This window comes from Lipophrys pholis (assembly GCF_963383615.2).
Source record: "Lipophrys pholis genome assembly, chromosome: 4".
NCBI lineage: Eukaryota > Metazoa > Chordata > Actinopteri > Blenniiformes > Blenniidae > Lipophrys > Lipophrys pholis.
The window spans coordinates 20,788,516-20,809,039 of record NC_137637.1 but is presented as its reverse complement, the minus strand read 5'-3'; the positions used below and the strand labels follow the sequence as shown (position 1 = coordinate 20,809,039).

The 20,524-nt window shown below is 41.0% G+C and overlaps 3 protein-coding genes across 4 annotated transcripts; 1 reads left to right on the top strand and 2 right to left on the bottom strand.

The window, feature by feature from the left end:
- Positions 1-6,927: 6,927 nt before the first annotated feature.
- Positions 6,928-12,612, bottom strand: LOC308108129 (sorting nexin-6). The gene is made up of 14 exons (XM_080460868.1): positions 12,463-12,612; positions 12,178-12,288; positions 11,958-12,065; positions 11,121-11,181; positions 10,898-11,022; positions 9,705-9,788; positions 9,552-9,626; positions 9,406-9,436; positions 9,219-9,306; positions 9,100-9,139; positions 8,936-9,022; positions 7,784-7,873; positions 7,497-7,562; positions 6,928-7,403 (listed from the first exon to the last, which is right to left on the bottom strand). Exons 1-14 carry the CDS (start codon positions 12,466-12,468, stop codon positions 7,266-7,268), a joined length of 1,110 nt encoding a protein of 369 aa, XP_080316994.1. The 5' UTR covers positions 12,469-12,612; the 3' UTR covers positions 6,928-7,265.
- Positions 12,613-12,878: 266 nt separating this feature from the next.
- Positions 12,879-16,932, bottom strand: LOC308108291 (uncharacterized protein; the record flags this gene model as incomplete). The annotated part of the gene is made up of 4 exons (XM_080461120.1): positions 12,879-13,257; positions 14,016-14,307; positions 14,824-14,888; positions 16,845-16,932. The coding sequence occupies 4 exons, from the start codon at positions 16,930-16,932 to the stop codon at positions 12,971-12,973; spliced, it is 732 nt and encodes a 243-aa protein (XP_080317246.1). The 3' UTR covers positions 12,879-12,970.
- zc3h10 (zinc finger CCCH-type containing 10) lies at positions 14,811-20,469 on the top strand. Of its 2 annotated transcripts, none has more exons than XM_080462055.1 (3): positions 14,811-14,891; positions 16,787-18,079; positions 19,466-20,469. In XM_080462055.1, the coding sequence occupies exons 2-3, from the start codon at positions 16,931-16,933 to the stop codon at positions 19,976-19,978; spliced, it is 1,662 nt and encodes a 553-aa protein (XP_080318181.1). In that variant the 5' UTR covers positions 14,811-14,891; positions 16,787-16,930; the 3' UTR covers positions 19,979-20,469. The 2 variants fall into 2 exon arrangements, with proteins under 2 accessions (XP_080318181.1, XP_080318180.1); XM_080462054.1 differs by lacking the exon at positions 14,811-14,891 and adding an exon at positions 16,220-16,409.
- Positions 20,470-20,524: the final 55 nt, after the last annotated feature.

Sequence of the window (20,524 nt, the reverse complement as noted above, 5' to 3'; positions counted from 1 at the left end):
ACAATACATTACATCCTCCTAATAAAGAGGGACAATTAAAACTAACTTTTCCTAGTAACCAATTATTAATTCCTCTACGTTTCAAAGTGGTAAATACTAGCTACTTTATAGCTACTATAGACTCGCTTTCAATTGAGGCATACCTTTTGTTTTACTTGTTTTTTTTATTCCATTGACCTATTTTCACTCAAAATTATGCCCCATTCATCTTATATATGTTCTCTCTTTTTAGCCAACCAGGCCTGTGGTGTTTTGTTGTGTATAATTTCCGTCTCTCATTTAATGATTAAAATTCTATAAATTATAATAATCTGCAAAATTATTATTATTATTATTATTATTATTATTATTATTATTATTATTATTATTATTATTATTATTATTATTATTATTATTATTATTATTATTATTATTATTATTATTATTATTAATTTGTGTCACCATGTTGGCCCATGTATTGAGTTATTCACTTTGCTGTGACTTGCTCAACAGTATTGGTCAGACAGCAGTGAGTTTTCAGTCTGAGACCGCTTCAGCTCCACTCTAATAAGCACCTCTGCAGGAGGTAATTCCATCCCAACGCAGCAACAAAGTGTAACGACTCCCCTCGGTGCCAATATGGAGAGACTTATTAGCTAAGAGGCAATTCACAACCTAAATTTGAATGTATTTCAACTCTAAGTCAATACATCCATCTTATGTGCTGCTTTATTCAATTCTGGATCACAAGGTGCTGATCTCAGCTGACTATGGGTGACACGCTGGACAAACACAGAGGGACAGCCACACACCCATGCAATCTGTGTGTGTGTGTGTGTGTGTGTGTGTGTGTGTGTGTGTGTGTGTGTGTGTGTGTGTGTGTGTGTGTGTGTGTGTGTGTGTGTGTGTGTGTGTGTGTGTGTGTGTGTGCATACGTGTGTGTGTGAAAGTTAAAAATGCTTTCCATGGATTAACTGAATCATACATCTATCTCCAAAAAACTGTATGAGGAGTCAGTGAAACATAGTTTGGGTTAAATAGTAATCCTGAATAAAGTTGCTGTGACTTTGCAGTGCAAGGTGTCCTGTAGTGATATGTGGAGGCAAAGATAAATCTTAACGTCTGAACAAGCAGGAAGCACAGAGACAGCTGCTGACTCATCACTGGTCCTCACCATAATACTTTAAAAAGGTTCTGTACCATCTGCGTGGTGAAACACAAGCTATTTATATTCAGCGATCAAGCAAAACCACGCACAAATTGCACTTGTATTCACTGTGAAGACTTCAACAGATAAACTAAATGTCTCTGTACATTTATAAGTCCATACAAGGAAAAATTGTTCCTCTGCATCTTTACATCTTGGTCAGTTGATTTTATCGCTCTATTTCTTCCACTTTGCATCAAACGCTATCCGAAACACAAAACAGTCTAGATGTGTTTTTGTCAACAGTAGCAGTGAATTATAGTTTTGATTATTCATTTAAGCAAAGGTGCCTGCTGAGTAGAAACAGGCATAAACAGCTAATATTTACAAATGTCAAACTACAAAACACATGATATTAATTATGTGCTCTATTCAGCCTGCTTGTACAGCCCTTTCCTTTTCTATCAGAACTTTTCTGCAGTAATTCAGAAATAACACTGGAAATGTGAATCTCAATAAAATCCACTCTCAAATGTTCTCATCAAGCCAACAACAATCCACCCACACTCACACACACACACACACAAAACTGTTACTGCTTGCTCAGCTTGTTTTGCTTTGTTCCCTCTTTTTTCCCTCTTCATAGCCCCTGTTTGCTCTGCGACAGGAAACATCTGATTAAAAACATAATCAGCAGGATGGAAGGCCCTGTGCCTTCTAATCAAACCATGGCGGGAGTTTACCGTGTATTATCTATTATCTGACTGGGATTTAATGAGACTTTAGCAAGCATTAGCTCAAAGTGAAATTTAATAGCAGCATCCAGGGGGCATTTGTGATCCCATCTGTATCTCTTTGCCAGGTCGGACTCAGAAAAAAAAACAAAAAAAAACGGGAAAGGTGAGGTGAGACTTGTTTTGAGCACAAGAGTGGGCTTGGAAACATCTCTGTAACAGATGTTGGACCTCTGTTTGTTGTTTGGCCTGGGATGACTTTCCATCTGGTTGCTTTGCCCTTGAATGTTTGTTTGGTACATGAATGTGGGATAGTGAGCAGGGTTTCTGTCCTTTAACTACTGTAATGGGCTCTGGTTTAAGCCCCTTTGGCAGCATGTTTGCCCTCACTGAGATGCCCTTGAACTAAACTGTGAGTCCGGTGCAGCTCTGGCGGCGCAGTAAGGTACAGGCACCTAAAGTTTTTCCTGTTGAGCATGTTTTATATAAATGTAGAAGCACATCCCAATATTTTTTAGTAGCATGTGGAAGAACCATATACAGCCACAACAGCCTATTACCTCCTCCTCCTCCTCCTCAGCTTGGTCACACTGCTGGATGACAGCGTGCCACTCTTTAACCAGCCAATGTGGTTGTGTAGATTACTCTAGCTTCAGAAGCACGCCCAACTGATCCCACAAGTATTCAAAGAGGTTGAGGTTGGAACTGCTGAATGGCCATCCCATCCTCTAGAGATATGGAATTGTTTCCAGTTGCCTGATCTCATCATTATATTTTTGTTGAACAAAATTAAAATACTCTATCAAAAAATATAGAAATATTTCACAGGATCCTGGGTTTTTTGTTTGTTCTTTGTATTTATTTGAGCTAATTGCTTTAATTATCCTAATAGAAAGTTTAAGTACCTTTACAGGGTGTAGAAATAACAGACAAAACATTTTTTGAAATAATAATCCATTCTTTTTGCACTGGGAGTACAAGATTTTCATTTAAGTCATTAAAAACAACAGAAAAATCTCCATCTTATTATGTTTCAATGATTTTCCAAAATTCATAACTCGCTTTACAGCTATAGTAAAACAAGACACATGGCGGATTTTATTGTCGTTAAAACCATACAAAATAAAGTTGAGGTTGAGCCCTTATACGTTGATTGTGCGGCGACCACAAGGCACACATCATGCAGTGTGCTGTGCAGCACGTTGTTGGTGATGGATATTGAAAAAAATAAGGCCACATGCTGAAGACATGTGACAAAACGACCTCTGAAGTGAAGAACCCGACTGTGTGCCGGTGCCTCGCTGCTCTGGTCAAAGCTGTGGTGGAAAAAATTGATGAATAATTGATTTTACTCTAATGGGTGCATTTGTATTGTGAACAACATGCTGTGTAGTTTGTAGCCATTGTGTACTCGTAGTCACTATTCGGTACATATGCATTGCATAACATTGCATAACATTCTCACTATTTTCTAAATAACATCTTTTGCATTTCTGGGACTATCACAATGCGGTAAATTCACAAGCTGAACAGCCTCGCCCCCACCTTCCATGTATCCTATTAGTGTTTTCTATGATACCTTGTTTTCAGTGAACTCTGTCAAGCACTGTGAAAGGCAGAAAAGTCTTCACCTCTTCATGTCAGCCTGTCTGTAGGTTCACTGCTAACATTATTCCTGCAAACCTAATTAACAGTATCATCTCATCACCAGCAAAGCTTGAACACATGACAAGCCGCGAGGAGGGGAGTGTAAATGTATTAATATTTATGGGTTTATTCAGTAGTGAAGAGGGAAAAAAATGGACTGAATTAGCAATTCTAATGCCTCGCACTGCAAGAAAAGGAAATTGATACGGTGTGCACTATCCAAATCATCAGCAGAGTGCTGCCATCAGGGTTGATTCTAGGCCTGATTCAGATCTCTGATTTGAAGTATTTACTTTGTGCTGCGCTACACATTCAGAATGGGACGTGCCTTATGAAGCTGTGTAAACCACAGATGGTGAGGGCATCGGCATGATGGCACTTGTCTCTTACTCTCCTTATCCTCCTGTCTCATTCTCCATTCTACAAACTTTTAATGAGCCAGTGTACGACAGTGATTAGATTTAATGAGGTGCCAGCAACCTTGGATTGACTCGGCTCCGATGCAACACCCTCACTAATTTGTGATACACCACAGCCAGGCCATGGACCTCGAGACAGAGGCACCATGTAAGTGAATGAACGATGAGATCAGTGTATTTCTTCAACTTCGAGCTTCACTTGGAAATTAGGCAAGGTACCGAACACAATGTTCCTCTCACTGTGCAGAGACCTTGTACAGTGGCATATGGGATTGTGTGTTTGAATAGGTGAATGTGGCCAACAGTGTAAACTGCTAGAAAGGTGGTGAAAATGTGCTTTATAAGTAAAGGCTATTTACTCATAGTGTCTGATTTTCAAAAATGTGTCAAACACTCCACTGTGTATATTTATCCAGCTCAGGGTGGCGGAGGCTGAAGCTGATGTAGGGGCAAAGGCAGGGTACAACCTTGACAAATCTAACGCAGAGAGAGGCACAACCACACACACATTCACGCCTATAGACAGGAAAACAGAGAAAACCACCTTTTTTAAGGGCATGCAATCTCTACACAAAAAACAAACAAAAACAACACAACAACCAGCACTCAAACCAGGAGCGTTCTTGTTATGAGGCGGGAGTGCGACACCATGCAGCCCAAACACAGATTCAAACCCTCTGATCATTTGTGGCCTGGCTGCTTTTTTTTTTTTCCTTCTTAACAGATTGTCACTATCACCAAAATGCTTTGAAGAGAGTGGCTGAGTCAAAAGACCTTATCACACTGTGTTTTCAGACTCAACACTTTGCACTTGACAGACCAGTCCTTGTTAGGCAATGGGGCGATACGCCGAGTGCCGCCTTTCCACCAGTAATGAGCTACTTGAGCAAATCAGCTCTAAGTTCATGTTTTCAATGGGATGTACACTCACACACACACAACGTACAGCCAATGTCTCCCCTGTCCTTGATCTGGGACATGCTCCCAGCCATTGAGAAGAGCTCTTAATACTAGTGTGTGTGTGTGTGTGTGTGAGAGTGTGTGTGTGTGCTTTCACCATGTGTGCATGACGCATGAGAATGAAGGCACCAGTAATGTGGCTCCCCTGTTGAGAAATTCATCTGGAATAATGCAGTGACAAGCAGCAGGGATGGAAACATCAGGAATAATAAATAGCAACACAATGAATGATGTTGCAATAAAAATAATCCCCTAGAAATATATATATATACATACTTTTCCATTTTTATTGTTTCCTGCCGCATAATACATTTTGTTCATTACATCCCCGACCTCACTCAGGTACAAATCCACTGAGTGTGCTTCTCAGGTGGATGGAAGTAAAACCAGGAAAGCATAAAAGTGCTTCATAAACTTTTCACATTTAACATTTACCATGTTCCATTAAAACCAATAAACCTGGAAAATGAAGAACAAAACCTTAATGATGAAACTGCTGGATTTAATGATCAATAAATGTGTGTACTATATGGAGAATGAGTGCCATATTTATGACTACCCCGACAACATAAAAAAGAAAGAGTATAAAAACTTGACTGCAATTCTCTTCAGGCAGCTCCTTGGATATTGAATCCAGCAGCTAAAACAGCAACATGCACACCTTTGGCTTCATCTGAAAGGTATTACCCACCACACGGACAGTCAGTGACACATTTATTCCAGACACTCACGGCACATACACAATGAGTTGTTATCAGCTTAATGATTACCTAACTTTTACTGGACGGGCTGACATTTAGGTTAGTTTTTTTGTCTATGTGATTGTTTCTTTGTCTTTGATGCACTGATGTCTTGGTCAGCCTTCTGCATTCCTACTCAAATCAGCATCATTTTCTACATATTATTTGGTCTGACGAAAGTGCTTGGAACATAGGTACAGTGAATTGAATGTCTGTTATTGTGGATGAATCATCAAAGGTTAAAAAAAAATTTAATAACTGGCAGCTTTATTTAACTGGCTTTGTATTTTTACTGAAGCATCATCAACAACTGTACCAACAAGTTTACTTGTAATACAAGCAATGTAACAGTAGTAGTATATGAGTATAATTTTTAGTTTCTGGTTATGAGGATGAAGGTTACAGGGATGATGTTTGGTTGCAACCCCATGTGGAAAATACAGTATGTATTCAAAAGGAGGACATGATGACTCATTATGCCAAGTTAATGCCAAGTAGTTTTCATTCCAACTAATAAATGATTCCCCTCATTAATTCAGTCCGCCGGTGCAGAATGAATGCACATTCCTGACACTTAATAGCATGATTGTTCTTCTTTTTTTTTTTTCTAACCCTCATCTCCACCCTCTCTTCTTAAGACATGTCTTCTATCTTTCCCTGACTCATTCCCCTGAAATGGAAACCATTCCTCTTTATTCACCCAACAGAAAGATCACTGGCCGAAACAGACAAGATGGAGCTTACTGCAGCGTTGAGATATGAAGCTTCAGTCCTCAGCCGGCACAGAGAAACAAGATGACATTGAGCTGATGTGTAGAAATGTTCCAGCTAAGTGCACTTCACTTCTGTGCTATAGTTAACTCTGAGTTCTTATGATATCACACAAACTAAAATAGTTGTAAGTGAGATCCTTAACAGATCTTCACGGAAACAATAATTTCAAAAGCTGAGCAAATAGCCCATTGCTGGTTGTCCTTGCTGCCATGCCCTTGCAGGAGCAGTCGAACCAACTGATTAATGATACAGGAGTAAGAAACACACACAAAGGCAAGCAGGTACTTTGGGAATCAATTCATCACACTTTATTTTGTGTGACCCCAGCTGATGTAGTGGCTAGAGAGCAGCACAATACACCCTCAGCACAAACACAGAGGTGTAGTAAAGAGCACACACACACACACACACACACACACACACACACACACACACACACACACACACACACACACACACACACACACACACACACACACACACACACACAAACAGACGATGAAGTACACTGCAAAGATCTCAAAACAATCATTTCAGCCAGAATTTTTATTGCAACTTGTGTACAGCTGAGGGAGGCCTGGCGTGTGTGCGTGTGTGTGTGTGTGTGTGTGTGTGTGTGTGTGTGTGTGTGTGTGTGTGTGTGTGTGTGTGTGTGTGTGTGTGTGTGTGTGTGTGTGTGTGTGTGTGTGTGTGTGTGTGTGTGTGTGTGTGTGTGTGTGTGTGTGTGTGTGTGTGTGTGAGAGAGAGATTATAATTTCCTCATATTTACTGTGAATGGAGTTGAATCTAATCAGGCTCCAGCTGCAACACGATGGAGGACAGGTTTTGGATCCCAAACATCCAGACTGCTTCATTAAGAGGGTCTCTAGGCCATCCCCCTTAAGACTTGCAGGTGCTTGTTGAACCGGTCAGCACTTTCTTTGGCAGTCAGAAGTTGCTTTTCACACCACTGAACCAGAACCTGCTGCAGCATTTGCACACGAGCCTTCTGGAAACGTTGAATCTAGCAGAGACACAATCATGTCACTATGAAAACATGCAGTGAATGTAAGCCCACAAACAGTTATACACACTGTGGTAATTGTTTAGATATTACCTCTTGTTTAGCCACTCCAGAAATGTGTCCAAACTCTGTCTCCGTTGCTTGCTTCACTTCCTCCATCTTATGAAAACAGAAAGCATGACATAATCAATAGGCACTTAATCTTCATCAAGACTGAATGAACAGATTATACTTGAATCTAATGAGTTCTCACTCTTCTGCATGGAGTTTGCTCTAGTATGAGAAACAAAACAGCAGTAGTGTGTTACTGACACCTGCTGGTCATAAAGGAAGACACATCTTCATCTTGATCACGTAAAAACGTGGGTGCAGACACTCACAGCAGTCTTCTTCACGGGTTTGGCCTTCTCTGCGTTTCTTCTTGCGTTCTCTAGCTCCACCAGCTTGCAGGTTCTCCTGAAGAGCATTTCCTGCAACCAACATAAGCGTCAAATATACAAAACTGGTCTGAACGTTCAGATACACTGGCAGATTTCAACATCATCAGAAATGCCAAATGTATTTTATAAGTATTCATGACAAAGACAAAGTTGCGTATTTCATGGAGTCATTGTAAAGTCACCGTAATGTGAGTTTAAAAAGTAGATTTAACAGATGCTAAATCACCCGCCTGGCCTGTATGACAGCAAAAGATTCATTTTGACCATGATTGATGAATAATTGGCAGGAAGCAACAAAAGGCCATCTTGAAATGGACAAAATTTCATAGATAAATACAAAGTTTAAAGCGGTTGTGTCAAACATATGTGGGGCAAAATTGCCCTGCGGGGTAACAAAACAAAGGAATTCATTTCAAATAATGGCAGATTCAGATTTATTCCATGGAGATTACACAGTTTTAGTAAGAGAATCAGAGATAACAACACTGACACCCAAGCTAAAAGATCTGTGACGAGCAGCAGTGAAAACCAAATCAGGTTTAGTAAAATGCTGACTTATTTTGTTGCTCTCATTTTCATTCAGAAAAAGGTCAACTATGGAGTTGTCTCAGAATTTCTTTCTACATGTCACTCCGTTACCATGTTATTGGTCCGAACCACAGGAGGTCACATCAGGCTGCACGTGGCCCTCAAACTAGTTGAAGATGACACCAGTGGTTCAGGGGAAAACCGTGATAAGCTGGATGCAGCACGTCTTCAAGACACCTGAATGTGCATGACTCAACGTACCCTTAAGGAAGAGCCAGTCAAATGTCAATACAGCCATATTTATCAATTTAACTTTACATGATGGTGAGCAGTGGTGAGCATGCACTGTGAAAGCCACAATATTTTTTCCCCTAATGCCTGTTGACAGAAACTTAATTTTCTTCAGTTACAAAATTATTTTTTTTTTTTGTTTATATAAATATTTGTAGATATATCACATATTTCTAGTGGGTAGAGTAGTGTTGGTTGAATTATTCAAACTGTGTTTATGTTTTTATTCTGTGCAGCATAAATTGATGACAGTGGTTAAAAATAGAAAAACACCTTTTCCGCCTCCTGGTAACGAGACTCCAAGTCCAGGCCCAGTCCGAGGGTGATCACGTTGTTCTCTGCAACACTCGCCATATTTTTCTGCCCACAACACAAACACGTCACTTGGCAAGGCAGTGCTGCACTGCTGAGTTTGTTTCTATAAAGAAGCAACTTACCTTCATAGACTCAAAGACCTCTGATAATTTCACACAAACCCTGTGGAGGCGAAAAAAAAATCATGTAGTCAGCTCCTCTACATGTTAACCCATTAATTCATTGTATTTTTCTTCCTCACTTGGTGAAAGCCTGTTTGTCAGGATCCTCTCCTGATTCCACACAGAGCTGCAGAGCAGCTGAGAAATGTCCACAGGCCACAGCTATTTCTACAAAAAATGATCATGATAATAATGATAATTTTGCCTGGTGCCTGTGATTCCATACATAAATACAACTGTATAAATAATGTGGATCAGTTGCCTTACTTTGCTCAGTAAGCACCACATCTAGAAATTTCTGCAAAAAAAAAAAAGAAAAGAAAAAGAGAGTAAGAAACGACAATATATGAGCTTGTGAATGTGAAAGAAAACGATAAAGGAGGAAGATGAATGAACCAACACATAAGCCTCACCTCAGCTGCAGTCTTTGTACAGCTTGTCAGGGCGAGGTTCTGTTCTCGTGCAGTTTGAAAGAACTCGTCCACGTCCTGCAGAAACAAATATATAACATTACTTCTGTGCATTTCCAAACAGAACCGTTTTGTGTGTGAGACCATATCGCGTACCTTGTGGCTTTCTTTCCTCATCTCCTCCACAGCTTGACTCAGTCGGTTGAAAATGTTTTTTCCCTTTTTGTGCCCGCCGGGAGGCTTTTCGCAACGACAAAGCAAAAACTCTTATTCTTTAATTTCATGGAACATATTTTGAAAATATTTTGACATGTGGAATTACACAATCATCACCACTATTTGCACTTGTTTATGTATATAGACCAAGCTGAGAGCTGAGTGATGCTCCAGTGAACATTACTAACACTACTAATCCCAACAGTACTGTCACTCCCTGAAGGAACATAAGCATGACAGCCATACTGTGACAGTGAGTTTTTTTAAAAGCATGCATGTTGAAGGCTGCAAAACACTGCGAATGGAAGGAATTATTATTTTTGACTGTATTTTGCGCCAGTATGAATCGCTAAAAATTCCATATTTTTGCACCAAATCAAAAGGGAAAATTTTGATTTTTCGAGGGGAAAAAAAGAATTTAAAGCTTATCATACTCTTATTTTACTGATCCGACGCACTACCAAATAAATTGAGCTGTTTGTGGCATTTGTGGTAAAATGAGTTTGACCTCCCTAATGTACATGATGTTCAACATGTCATACTAATACTGTGTTTCTTTCAATTTAGTAATGGGAGTAATTTTCCACCTGAAAAATCAAGTTCTATAACTAATTGCAGTAATAGAATATGTTCCCTGTGACGCAGCTGTTCATCTTCTAATCAGAAGGCTGTGGGTTCAATCCTGCAGTTCTCTTCTTATGTCAAAGTGTCCTTGAGCAAGACATTGAACCAATAATTGATCCCAATTGGAGGTTGAGTGACTTGCCGGTAGCCATCGCCGTGTGTGTGTGTGTGTGTGTGTCTGTGTGTGTGTGTGTGTGTGTGTGTGTGTGTGTGTGTGTGTGTGTGTGTGTGTGTGTGTGTGTGTGTGCGAGAAGCACAACTTATGTACGCACAGGGGGAACATGCAAACTCCACACAGAGGCGTCCCACCTGGACTTCAACCCGTGACCTTTCTATGAGATCAGAGTGCTTAACCACCAGTCACATGACCTCTCAGCTGGAAATATGGTGGTGAAAGTTTAACCGTTTACTGTCTCGTAAAAAATGCATGACATTACGGTCTGTTGTAACATAAAAGGTTTCTGGACCTCAGAGTGGAGCTGCTATAATAAAGCCACGTGTTGCCTCACCTCGGAGTTGGTCAGGAAGATCTCCACAGCTTTGTTTTTGCTGAGTATGCTGTGTGCGGCGACCTGCCGCAGGAAAGTCTCCAGTGCTTTACAATATGGCTTGAATTCTTCTAAGCCAAGGAAACCTGCAGGCAAACCGCCACCATGTTAGTCACGTCACATTCAGCACTGCACACAGAAGGAGACAATAGCTGTTATTTTATTTATTTAAAGATCTACCTACCAAGCTGTTTCATCACTTTGGCAGATGTGTTTACGGGAAATCTTGCAGGAAGTGGAGGGAACTTAAAAAAGAGAATTTTGTTTTATTTTTTAACAATAGTTTTTCCAAAATTAAACTTAATTACCACCTAAATCATATATTTCATTAGATATTTGAATGTGACCCAATTGAATTTATATCAATTTTGTTTTATTCATATCATATGTAAGACAACATAATCATTTAACAATCAAATATATCACAGAGGAAAAAAGCAACAATATTACTCAGAGCACAGGCCACAGTGGAGCGCCTATTCTGGGTCATGTACATATATTTTATACCTTTTCAGATATTACACGATGAGTGCCACACCATACACAACCCCCGTTTACAATTTCAAAAAAAAATCCTGCAAATGTGTCCTGATCACATATTGTTTCTACCTGATACTGACAATACTAATGCAGCCGGCAAACTAGCAGCACTGAAATCTACTTCCTGACTGAAAAGAAAAGGAGGATGTAAGAAAAGGGAAACCAGGAAGGATATTATAAAACCCCACAATCCTTCTCCAAACGTGGACAGAACTAGTTCTGAACCATGTGAACTGAATATACTGACTTGGGATGTCTTCAGTAACAAAAGCTTTGTTTGGCTTCATTTTATGTCTCATAAAGTATAAAAAAGGAAATACTCAACACTGCTGAAGCTAAAAAAAACAAAAAAAAACAGCAGATTTCCAAAGGAGAGTTTCCAATGATTCCATACAACTTGTCGAGAGTGTAATATTAATAGTTGCCTGTTGTTGTTTGTTTATTTTAATCTAGCACATACAGTTTAAAATGAAGTACTGACTATGACTCCCTGGATCCCAGGTTCATCCTGCTGGGAGAACAGGTGCTGCTGCAGCCAGTCAAAGTCATCAAAGGTCCGGTGCACATGGTACTCCCCGGTCCCAGACAGCTGGAACACACAGGAACATCAGCTCAGCTCAGCGCAACGTATTTCTAGCTCTTTACTTCAGGTCGCCACAGGATTTCCGGCATTATCTAAGACGTAAAAGCTGCGATCTCACCTTCTGAGATATAATCAGAAACGTAAGTGTGTCTCCATCTCTCAGAACCTCTGATATGTTGATGTTATGAGAATGGACGCTCAGGATAGATCCCACTTCCTTCTCTTCTTCCTGCACAGAAAAATGTGGCAATTGTTCTTTCAATAAACAAAAATGCAAACTAAATGTAAAAAATGAAAAAAGAAAAATCTGCACTGCAAGCATGAACGTTTCCCTGAAGTCCAAAGCGGTCACGTGACACTCAGAAGTTCTCAAAACTACATTTTTCTCCCCAAGCAAACTTACCATCATTGTCAAGCTCGCAGAGAAACGTTTAAAGTCTCGCCTGTGTGATTTTAAGTCTGTTCAAATGTCCTTTTAGGCTGAAAAGGGACACAAAACTGCGAAGATCCTTTGTCCGTTGCCTCCAGTGCACTCACACTCCAAATGCTGAGAACGGCACAGGATATCCTCTGGGTCAAAGTGCACTATGGTCCTGAGAGGAATGGAGTGAAACGCAGCCCAATCTAAAGTGCTGGCGCAGAGAAATACATGAGTGAATGGCCTGTTAGTCAGTAACTGGGGATCTCTGGCACACCCACACAGGAAAGGAAAAGACCTAACGGTTTGTTCAGTTATCTGCTCGTCAGCCTGTCGACTCCACAGCCGCTTTCACAGCCGGCTCCAAACAAAGAGAGAAAAAACACATAGTCAGACATCTTGATTAACACAGAGACTTTATTAGCATTACTTGGCATGAAATCATAACAGTGACATGGGGGGGGGGGGGGGGGGGGGGGGGGGGGCATATTTATCAAAAGTGCTCTTCTTCATTATCACCAAAATAAAAGGTGAACTCCACCTCGTCAAAACTGAAATGTGTGTGCTGATGGTCCACATCCTCCTGAAAGCTCCAGTGGAAGTGTGTCTCGTCCTCGTCAGAATCATATTCAAAATCATCGAAGAAGTCTGCAGGATAGAAGTGGAAGTGTGGCTCGTGGTCATCATCTGGGTCAGCGGAAGCCCCGTCGTTCAGGAAAGCTTCGTGGCCCACGAGGTCGTACTGCCTCCTCGTCTCACGGTGGGAGAGCACTTTGTAGGCTGGGAGGAGCAAAGAGGGAGCGATTACTGAGACGCTCTGACATCTGGACACGTTCCACTGGGGTAAAGGACACATGGCACTGCAGTGGTCTGAAAACTAAAGCTTAAAGATAAATCTGGGGTTCAGGGTGATGAAGAACTTGTCCTAAAAAGAATCTGATGATAGTGGACGGCTTTAATAAGAGTGCAACGGAGAGCACTCTCACCTCACAGCAGCAATGTCCTGGGTTCAGGTTCAGACTGACCCTCATGGTTCAACAACAAGCATCTCTAAGGCTCAGTAGTGACCAGGACTCTCTAACTGTGCTTCCTGTGCTTCTGTCTAGAATTACATGGATGAATTAATATTTCTTGAAAATTGTGTTAATTTGAAAACATCTTAAGGTATTAAAATAGCCCAAAACTAAAATCTACATTTGAAACATGGACTTTTGTTACTTTATTTTGTCCCCACTAAGTTAAAAAAGAAAGAGGAATTTGAATTATCAGTGACCTTGATGAGAATATGTTCACGGGGTTCTGTGAACTTACTGGGCGTTGTTTCGACTTGCTGCATTTGTGAGAGATAAAGAGAGAGTGTAATAGAGTGATATAATGCCAGCAGTGTGGTTCAGTTCCTAACCAAAAAATGATCTAAACATTAGTTCTTGTTATTTGAGAGCTCAACATATTTATCAGGAAGCATTAACCGTGAAAAGGTTTGAGACCAGTCGGACTAGACTATGAAACAGGTTTGCATGTTGTTGTTTTCTTTTTACCTTCCGCAATCTCCCTGAAAGTCCTCTCTGCGTCTTCGCTCTTGTTCTTATCTGGGTGGAACTTCACGGCCAGTTTCCGGAAAGAGTTTTTAATCTGCTGTTCTGTGGCGGTTGGCTCGACATGCAGAGTGTGGTAGTAATCTGCGGTGGTCTCCGGGGCGGCAGGCGGCAGGCTGTGGGCCAGGCTCAGCAGCAGGACGCAGCCGCGCAGCAGGTGGAACGCTCCCATGCTGCCTCTCATCACCTGGCAAATATCTGATGCCAGGCTGTTTTTACCAGAAGTGCTGCCGCCCTGCCCGGTTGACACATCATTCACAAATGAAATAACTGGTTTCCACGTCAGATGAAAAACAGAAGTAGGTTGTTTTTTTTTTTTTTTTTTCTTAAAATATCTTAAACACACCTAACATGCCAAGGTGATCATTACATTAATTGTTGTTAAACCACTTCATGACTCAAACGGATGACAACTGTGAAAAATCATTAAAAGAACTGAAAAGGAAGGAGCAGCAGGCTTTTTATGAAAGCAACAGCAGATATTTCTCTGCTTTCAAATTAAGAGATTGACAAGTTGTTTTTTTCCATGGACACATGCAGACATATGATCAGGAGTAATTAAGGTGCAGATTGTGCAGTGACCTGTCCGGTCTTGTAGTCAGCTGCTCCAGCTTCCCTGAACAGGTTGAATCAGTATGATGGATGGATACTTAGAATAAATTCAGTTCTGTGTATATATGTGATTGATTAAAGGTTTAAAACTCCTCATATATCTTTTTATGATCACTTTTTCTAAAGAAATTCTTCAGACGGGATCATGCTGGGAAGGTGCACCTCCTCGATCCACTTTCTGCAGCTGGACCTTCTTTAAGCTTTCTGGTAAAATTCATACACATGCACACTTGTCCATTTTTACTGTTAATAACCTTTTTTTTTTTTTTGCTTGATTTTTTTAAATGTACATACTCAAAGGCATGAAATTCAACAGATTTAATGCATTGACATAACAGTAGCAACTCCTTCAGCTCTATAAACATCATCATGTGTAGCGTATGCTGTTATGGTTTCATAATGTATGGCTTCATAATTCACAATTCAGCCTTCCCAGAGTTTAAATAACATTCCATATGTTATTCATGTATTAATATAACATAAAAGATGGGAGACCATTTATAAAACACTAATCACACTATTTTACACACTTTATTCAATTCACTTTAGTATTTTGTGGAGTTTGTATGTGTATAAAAAAAAAAAAAAAAGTATATATAAAAATTATTATTATTTATGATTATATTTACCTTTCCTTTTTGTCTTTATCGGGCAATTTCTTCTACTTTTTTCAAACTAATAATTGTAGAATGCGGATAAACATTTATGGTTATACTAATGTAAACATCCTGACTTCCTATCAGTGAGTAAAACCAACACTTTTACCTTGAAAAATATATTTCTAAAACTATGAAGAATAAGTCCTATTGAGAACCCTTTTTTGCCAAACAATACATTATAGTACAGTGGTATTTAATAGCAAGACCTTCTTTCACAAGAAACGTTAGGAGATATTTAACCATTTCGGGGAGACTGTTTCGCGGAGTGACTGTGAAATATGTGTGGGTAGTTACTATATAATGAACATATCTTAAATGTGTCAGTGGTATGCAGGGGTGTTTCACACTCACTTTGGGGTCTTTCAATAAATGTCCCTATTAACCAGTGGTGTCAAACTCATTTTAATCAGGGGCCAAAGAATCCAATATGATCGCCATAAGGTCAGACTAGTAATAGTAGGGAAACAATTTTAAAGCGGTAATCAATTAAAGTAATTAATTAAACAGTTAGAGTGACGTTGGGTCACTCTAACTTGTGGTCACTCGTTGGGTTTTTCTCTTTTCTCTGTTAAAAGCACCTAGAAATGATTGTGTTGTATTTGGTGCTATATAAATAGAGTTGGATTGGATTGGATTGGATTGAATTGAATTGAATTGAATCGAATCGAATCGAATTGAATTGAATTGAATTGAATTGAATTGAATTGAATTGAATTGAATTGAATTGAATTGAATTGAATTGAATTGAATTGAATTGAATTGACGTAAAACTTCCACTCAATGTGTTCCAATTTTGACCAGTTGATGGCGTTCATGCGCCCAATCGTTGCGTGTGAAGCACCATTTGATCAAGGGAAGAAGATCGGCGTCTGTGTCGTTCTTCTTCGTTGGTTCTGATTTAAAACGTCAAGAAATGTGGTAAACAACAGTGGAGCGGCCTCGAAGGCATCAACAAAAACAAAACAAGCCGGGCTGATGGACAGGAGGCGTCCTCGCAAGTCGTAGGAAACTCGTATTTGCTCGGAGAGTCACTCGTTTGGATGCAGCTCTGAGGTGTTTTGTCTTGGTAAGAAAGAACATTAGCATGTAGTTCGTGCTAGCTGTTAGCTATTCTTGCGCCACGACCAGCTCGTCGCATCTTATCAGTCATTTTTATTACGTTTGGTGCAATTTGTCCACTGGCAGACAGGCTTTGCATTTATTCGCGGTGCGTTTATGTGTTTCTTTTTTATCAAATCGACAGCTGCTGGTACGTTTTATAGTATGAACAGTAACATCAGTGATGCCTTTTATTTATACCGCTCTTGTCACGTGTTTACATCTCGAGTTCCACTCACGTCAACATTTCTCCTCTGCCTAACCTTTTATTATTATATGAATGTACATTTTCTCTGTTACCTCTGCAGTAGACGTCTCATCCTGTGTCTTGTTTTTGTTTTGCAGATGGTTGGGCATCAGGTTGCATTTGTGCAAGGACTAAAACAATTCATACTCTTCTGACCTGTGTATGTGGATGTTTGCCGGATCACGTCGGCCGTCCTCTCATACACATGAGTGCTATTTTCTCCCTGAGCTGGGCCAAGCGCCATGCCTGATCGGGACAGTTCCTACCTGTCCGGTGGTGGTGGGAGCGGTGGTGGTCTGGGTGAGGAAGGAGGACCTGGGTCTGGTTTGACAGGCGGTTCTGCAGAGGGCAGAGGAGGCTCTGGTGGAAGTGTTGGAGGAAACCTCTCTGTCTCAGGGGCCATGGGTGGTTTAGGGGCACTTGGGAATGGCAATGGTTGTGGCAATGGTGGAGGAGGGGGACAAGGTGCAGGACTCCCATTGGATGGTGTCTGCAGAGACTTCATACGTAATGTCTGCAAGAGGGGGAAGCGCTGCCGCTTTAGGCACCCAGATGTCAATGAGGTGCCAGATTTGGGGGTGCAAAAGAATGAGTTCATCTTTTGCCACGACCATCAAAATAAGGAGTGTATGCGCTCCAACTGCCGCTTTGTCCATGGGTCCAAGGAGGATGAGGACCATTACAAGAAAACTGGAGAGTTGCCTCTTAGGCTAAGAGGGAAAGTTGCAGCACGACTGGGCTTGTCCCCCACTGATCTCCCCCATAGCCGTGGTGAGGTTCCGATCTGCAGAGACTTCCTGAAAGGAGAGTGTCAGAGGGGCAATAAATGCAAATTCCGGCATGTAAAAAAGGACTATGAATATGACTCTTCTAGGGTTGGAATAGGTGTTGGAATGGGACCTGGTGCCAGTGGGTTAGTGAATCCTGCGGGAGTGATTGGTGGTGTAGGATCAGGTACTTATGTAGGAATGCAGGGACTTGTGGGAGGTGGCGGTGGAAGCACTGTGATGGGGACAGGCTGCCCCAGCTTGGGTGGATGCAGAGATCCAGCAATGTCAGGAGTCGGGGGTGTAGGTGTAGGTGGTATTGGTGGTTGTCTGTCAATAAGTTCCTCAGGACAGCGACGTTACGACAGGAGCACATGCTCAGTGTATGACCCATTTCTGGAGAGTGGACTGTTTGACTCGGGCTCCCTGGAGGCGTCTATGGACCACACAGCTCTACAGATGAAGCGGCGGCGGTTGGAAGGGCTTCGTCTGACTGACGGAAACACAGGCGGACACTATGAGCTGGGAGTTCAAGCCACCTTGGCACCTCGTCCTCTGGAGTACAGATTCCTCGAGGAAGAAAATTCCCTGTTGAGGAAGAGAGTGGAAGAGTTAAAGAAGCAGGTTAGAATAAAAAGTATTCCATAACTGAATTGGCCAACCACATACAGTATTCACTTTGTATTTTGTTACTTACAGTGGTAGAAAAAGGGTTTGGGACACCCTTCATCAATCAGTCAATTGTTTTATTGTCATTGTCATATAGATACAACGAAATTTCGTCTGAGCACCTCAGGCCACATAGGATGTCGTAAACAAAAACTTTTTTTTTCTTTTTCTTTTTTTCATAATATGAAATATCATAAAATGTTGGAGGGAAAATCTTATTTTGTGTTGTGTAAATTTTGTGACTGCATTAGGCAGACAAACAAACTCAGCTGCTGGAGCACCTGTGATGTCATTCAGCGGTTTTCATCCCTGCACATGCAGATCAGGATGAGGCCATTTCTTGCCAAGAAACTGTTGAAGGGCCAGATTTTGGTTTGTCTTCCAAGCTGCTTCTGCAGAGTGTATCCAACTGCTGAAGGACTGCATCTGCACTTCCTGGCTGAGAATCTATTTTCAGGCTTGTTTCCTGTGTTAGGTTCTTTGTTTTAGCCATTTTTGTGTATTTTTTTTATTTAGTTTTTTTTCTAAAAACACAACCTTCATTCGTGGATCACTGGTTCCAAAACCAATCAATTTCAGTTTTTAATGGCTTTTCTAGAGGATTTGTTTAGCATTTTGGTCGTGACTGTACTAAAAGAAAATGCACTTGAAGACCTAATAGTGATTCTTAATGCGATATTTCATAAATGCATGGGTTGTCTGAAAACTTTTTTCCACCTCTGAATAGTGGAGATGATGGATGATTGCTCACGAGTCCATACATCTGTAGGGAAATTTTGTTTATATCTGATTACACTTGTAAGAACTTGCAAAAAAGATGAAGAAAATGAATTGGTATTACACCCTCAAGGTGTCATATTTTGAATACCAGAGGCTCTGCATTAGAAATGGAGTATTTTTTCCAGTTACTGCTTTAAGTTGTGTGTAATTATAACCACTGTCTTTTTCTTTTTTTTTAAATCATATAAGAAGACTTTAATCATTAGTTAGTAAATCACACCTTAATTGTAACTTCATATGAAATAGGTAAACAAGCCAGATGATTTTATTGTACCCAAAGCCCCTTCAATCACCTCATCATGTTTACTTATTCAGTTTAAGTCTTGAACTCCAATAAAACAGTGAGAATTGATGCTGCAGATTATGAAAAAGGTATATTTAAGCAAAGCAACATTTATCTTTAAATGTTCTGAATCAGCTACATATTGAAGGGATGATTGGATTTGAATGCATCCGATTGTTAACCCTCACCGAATGTGGCTGTAAAGAAATGTAAACAATAGTGTTGTGAGAATCAGTTACTTCATGTATATAATGACGGTCTCACTGTGTCTTTCTCAGGTTTCCAATCTCATTGCCACAAATGAGGTCCTCCTGGAGCAGAACGCACAGTTTCGAAACCAGGCGAAGGTGATGACGCTTTCCTCCACTCCTGCGCCCACTGAGCAAACTCTGGTGCCCCCTGTAGGCGCAGTGAGTTCCTACAACCACAGCATTGCCCAGACCCACACCACCCTAAGCAGTGCCGGACTTCAGCCCCGGCCCGTCACCCAGCAGGACCTGGTAGCTCCCACCGGGGCCCCCGCGGCTCCTCCATCTAATGCAGCCCCGCCCACAGCTCCTCCGCCACACCTCAACCCCGAAATCACGCCCCTCTCAGCGGCCCTGGCGCAGACCATCGCTCAGGGAATGGCGCCCCCTGTGTCCATGGCGCCTGTGGCGGTGTCGGTGGCTCCGGTAGCAGTGTCCATGACGCAGCCTCTGCCTGGTATCACCATGAGTCATGCCACCACCCCCATGGTGTCATACCCCATTGCCAGTCAGAGTATGAGGATCACAACTTTGCCACACTGAATGAGTTCAGAACTGTAGTACAGGAATTATAAAGGTGCTTTCACACCTGTTTGGTCCGGACCCAAGTTCGTTTCAGGCATAGGACTCCTGAATCCTTGGTGTAGATTTTTTTTATACATAGATGGTGTGTGATTCAGTGAGCACACCAGTCACAGTACTGAAACACAGACTCTTGTACTTCCACCAGATGGCAGAGTGAATATTTGTCTCCTCTTGCAGTTATGTACTTTGGCAACAGAGCAAGTTCTTCAGATGACTGGCTCGTGAACTCTGGCAAAGAGCTGAAAAAGGATTTATATTTTTTCAATTTCAGTCACACATGAAGTCACACGTGTTGTTGAAACCATTTCTGTTGTTCTGTTCGTAATGTGGACAAATGAAGACTGGGAAGCAGTTTGTCTTTAAAATTGTGTTGTTTGTTCCCATGTACTGTAAGTTACTTTGGTTCTTTGCACATTTACAGGAAAAAAAAAACCCTGAAATGAAGCCTGTCTCTTTGTTTTTGTCTACTTTTTGCTCATTGTTCTATCAATGCAGCTAAAACAC

Excerpts from the sequence above, each read along its gene's own strand:
- LOC308108129 (XM_080460868.1), bottom strand. Across the intron at positions 9,627-9,704 it reads TGAGGAAAGAAAGCCACAAG|GACGTGGACGAGTTCTTTCA; the intron begins GTACGCGATATG and ends TTGTTTCTGCAG. Across the intron at positions 9,023-9,099 it reads AGGTCTTTGAGTCTATGAAG|AAAAATATGGCGAGTGTTGC; the intron begins GTAAGTTGCTTC and ends TGTTGTGGGCAG.
- zc3h10 (XM_080462055.1), top strand. The coding sequence starts at position 16,931 with ATGCCTGATCGGGACAGTTCCTACCTGTCCGGTGGTGGTGGGAGCGGT. Across the intron at positions 18,080-19,465 it reads TGGAAGAGTTAAAGAAGCAG|GTTTCCAATCTCATTGCCAC; the intron begins GTTAGAATAAAA and ends TGTCTTTCTCAG.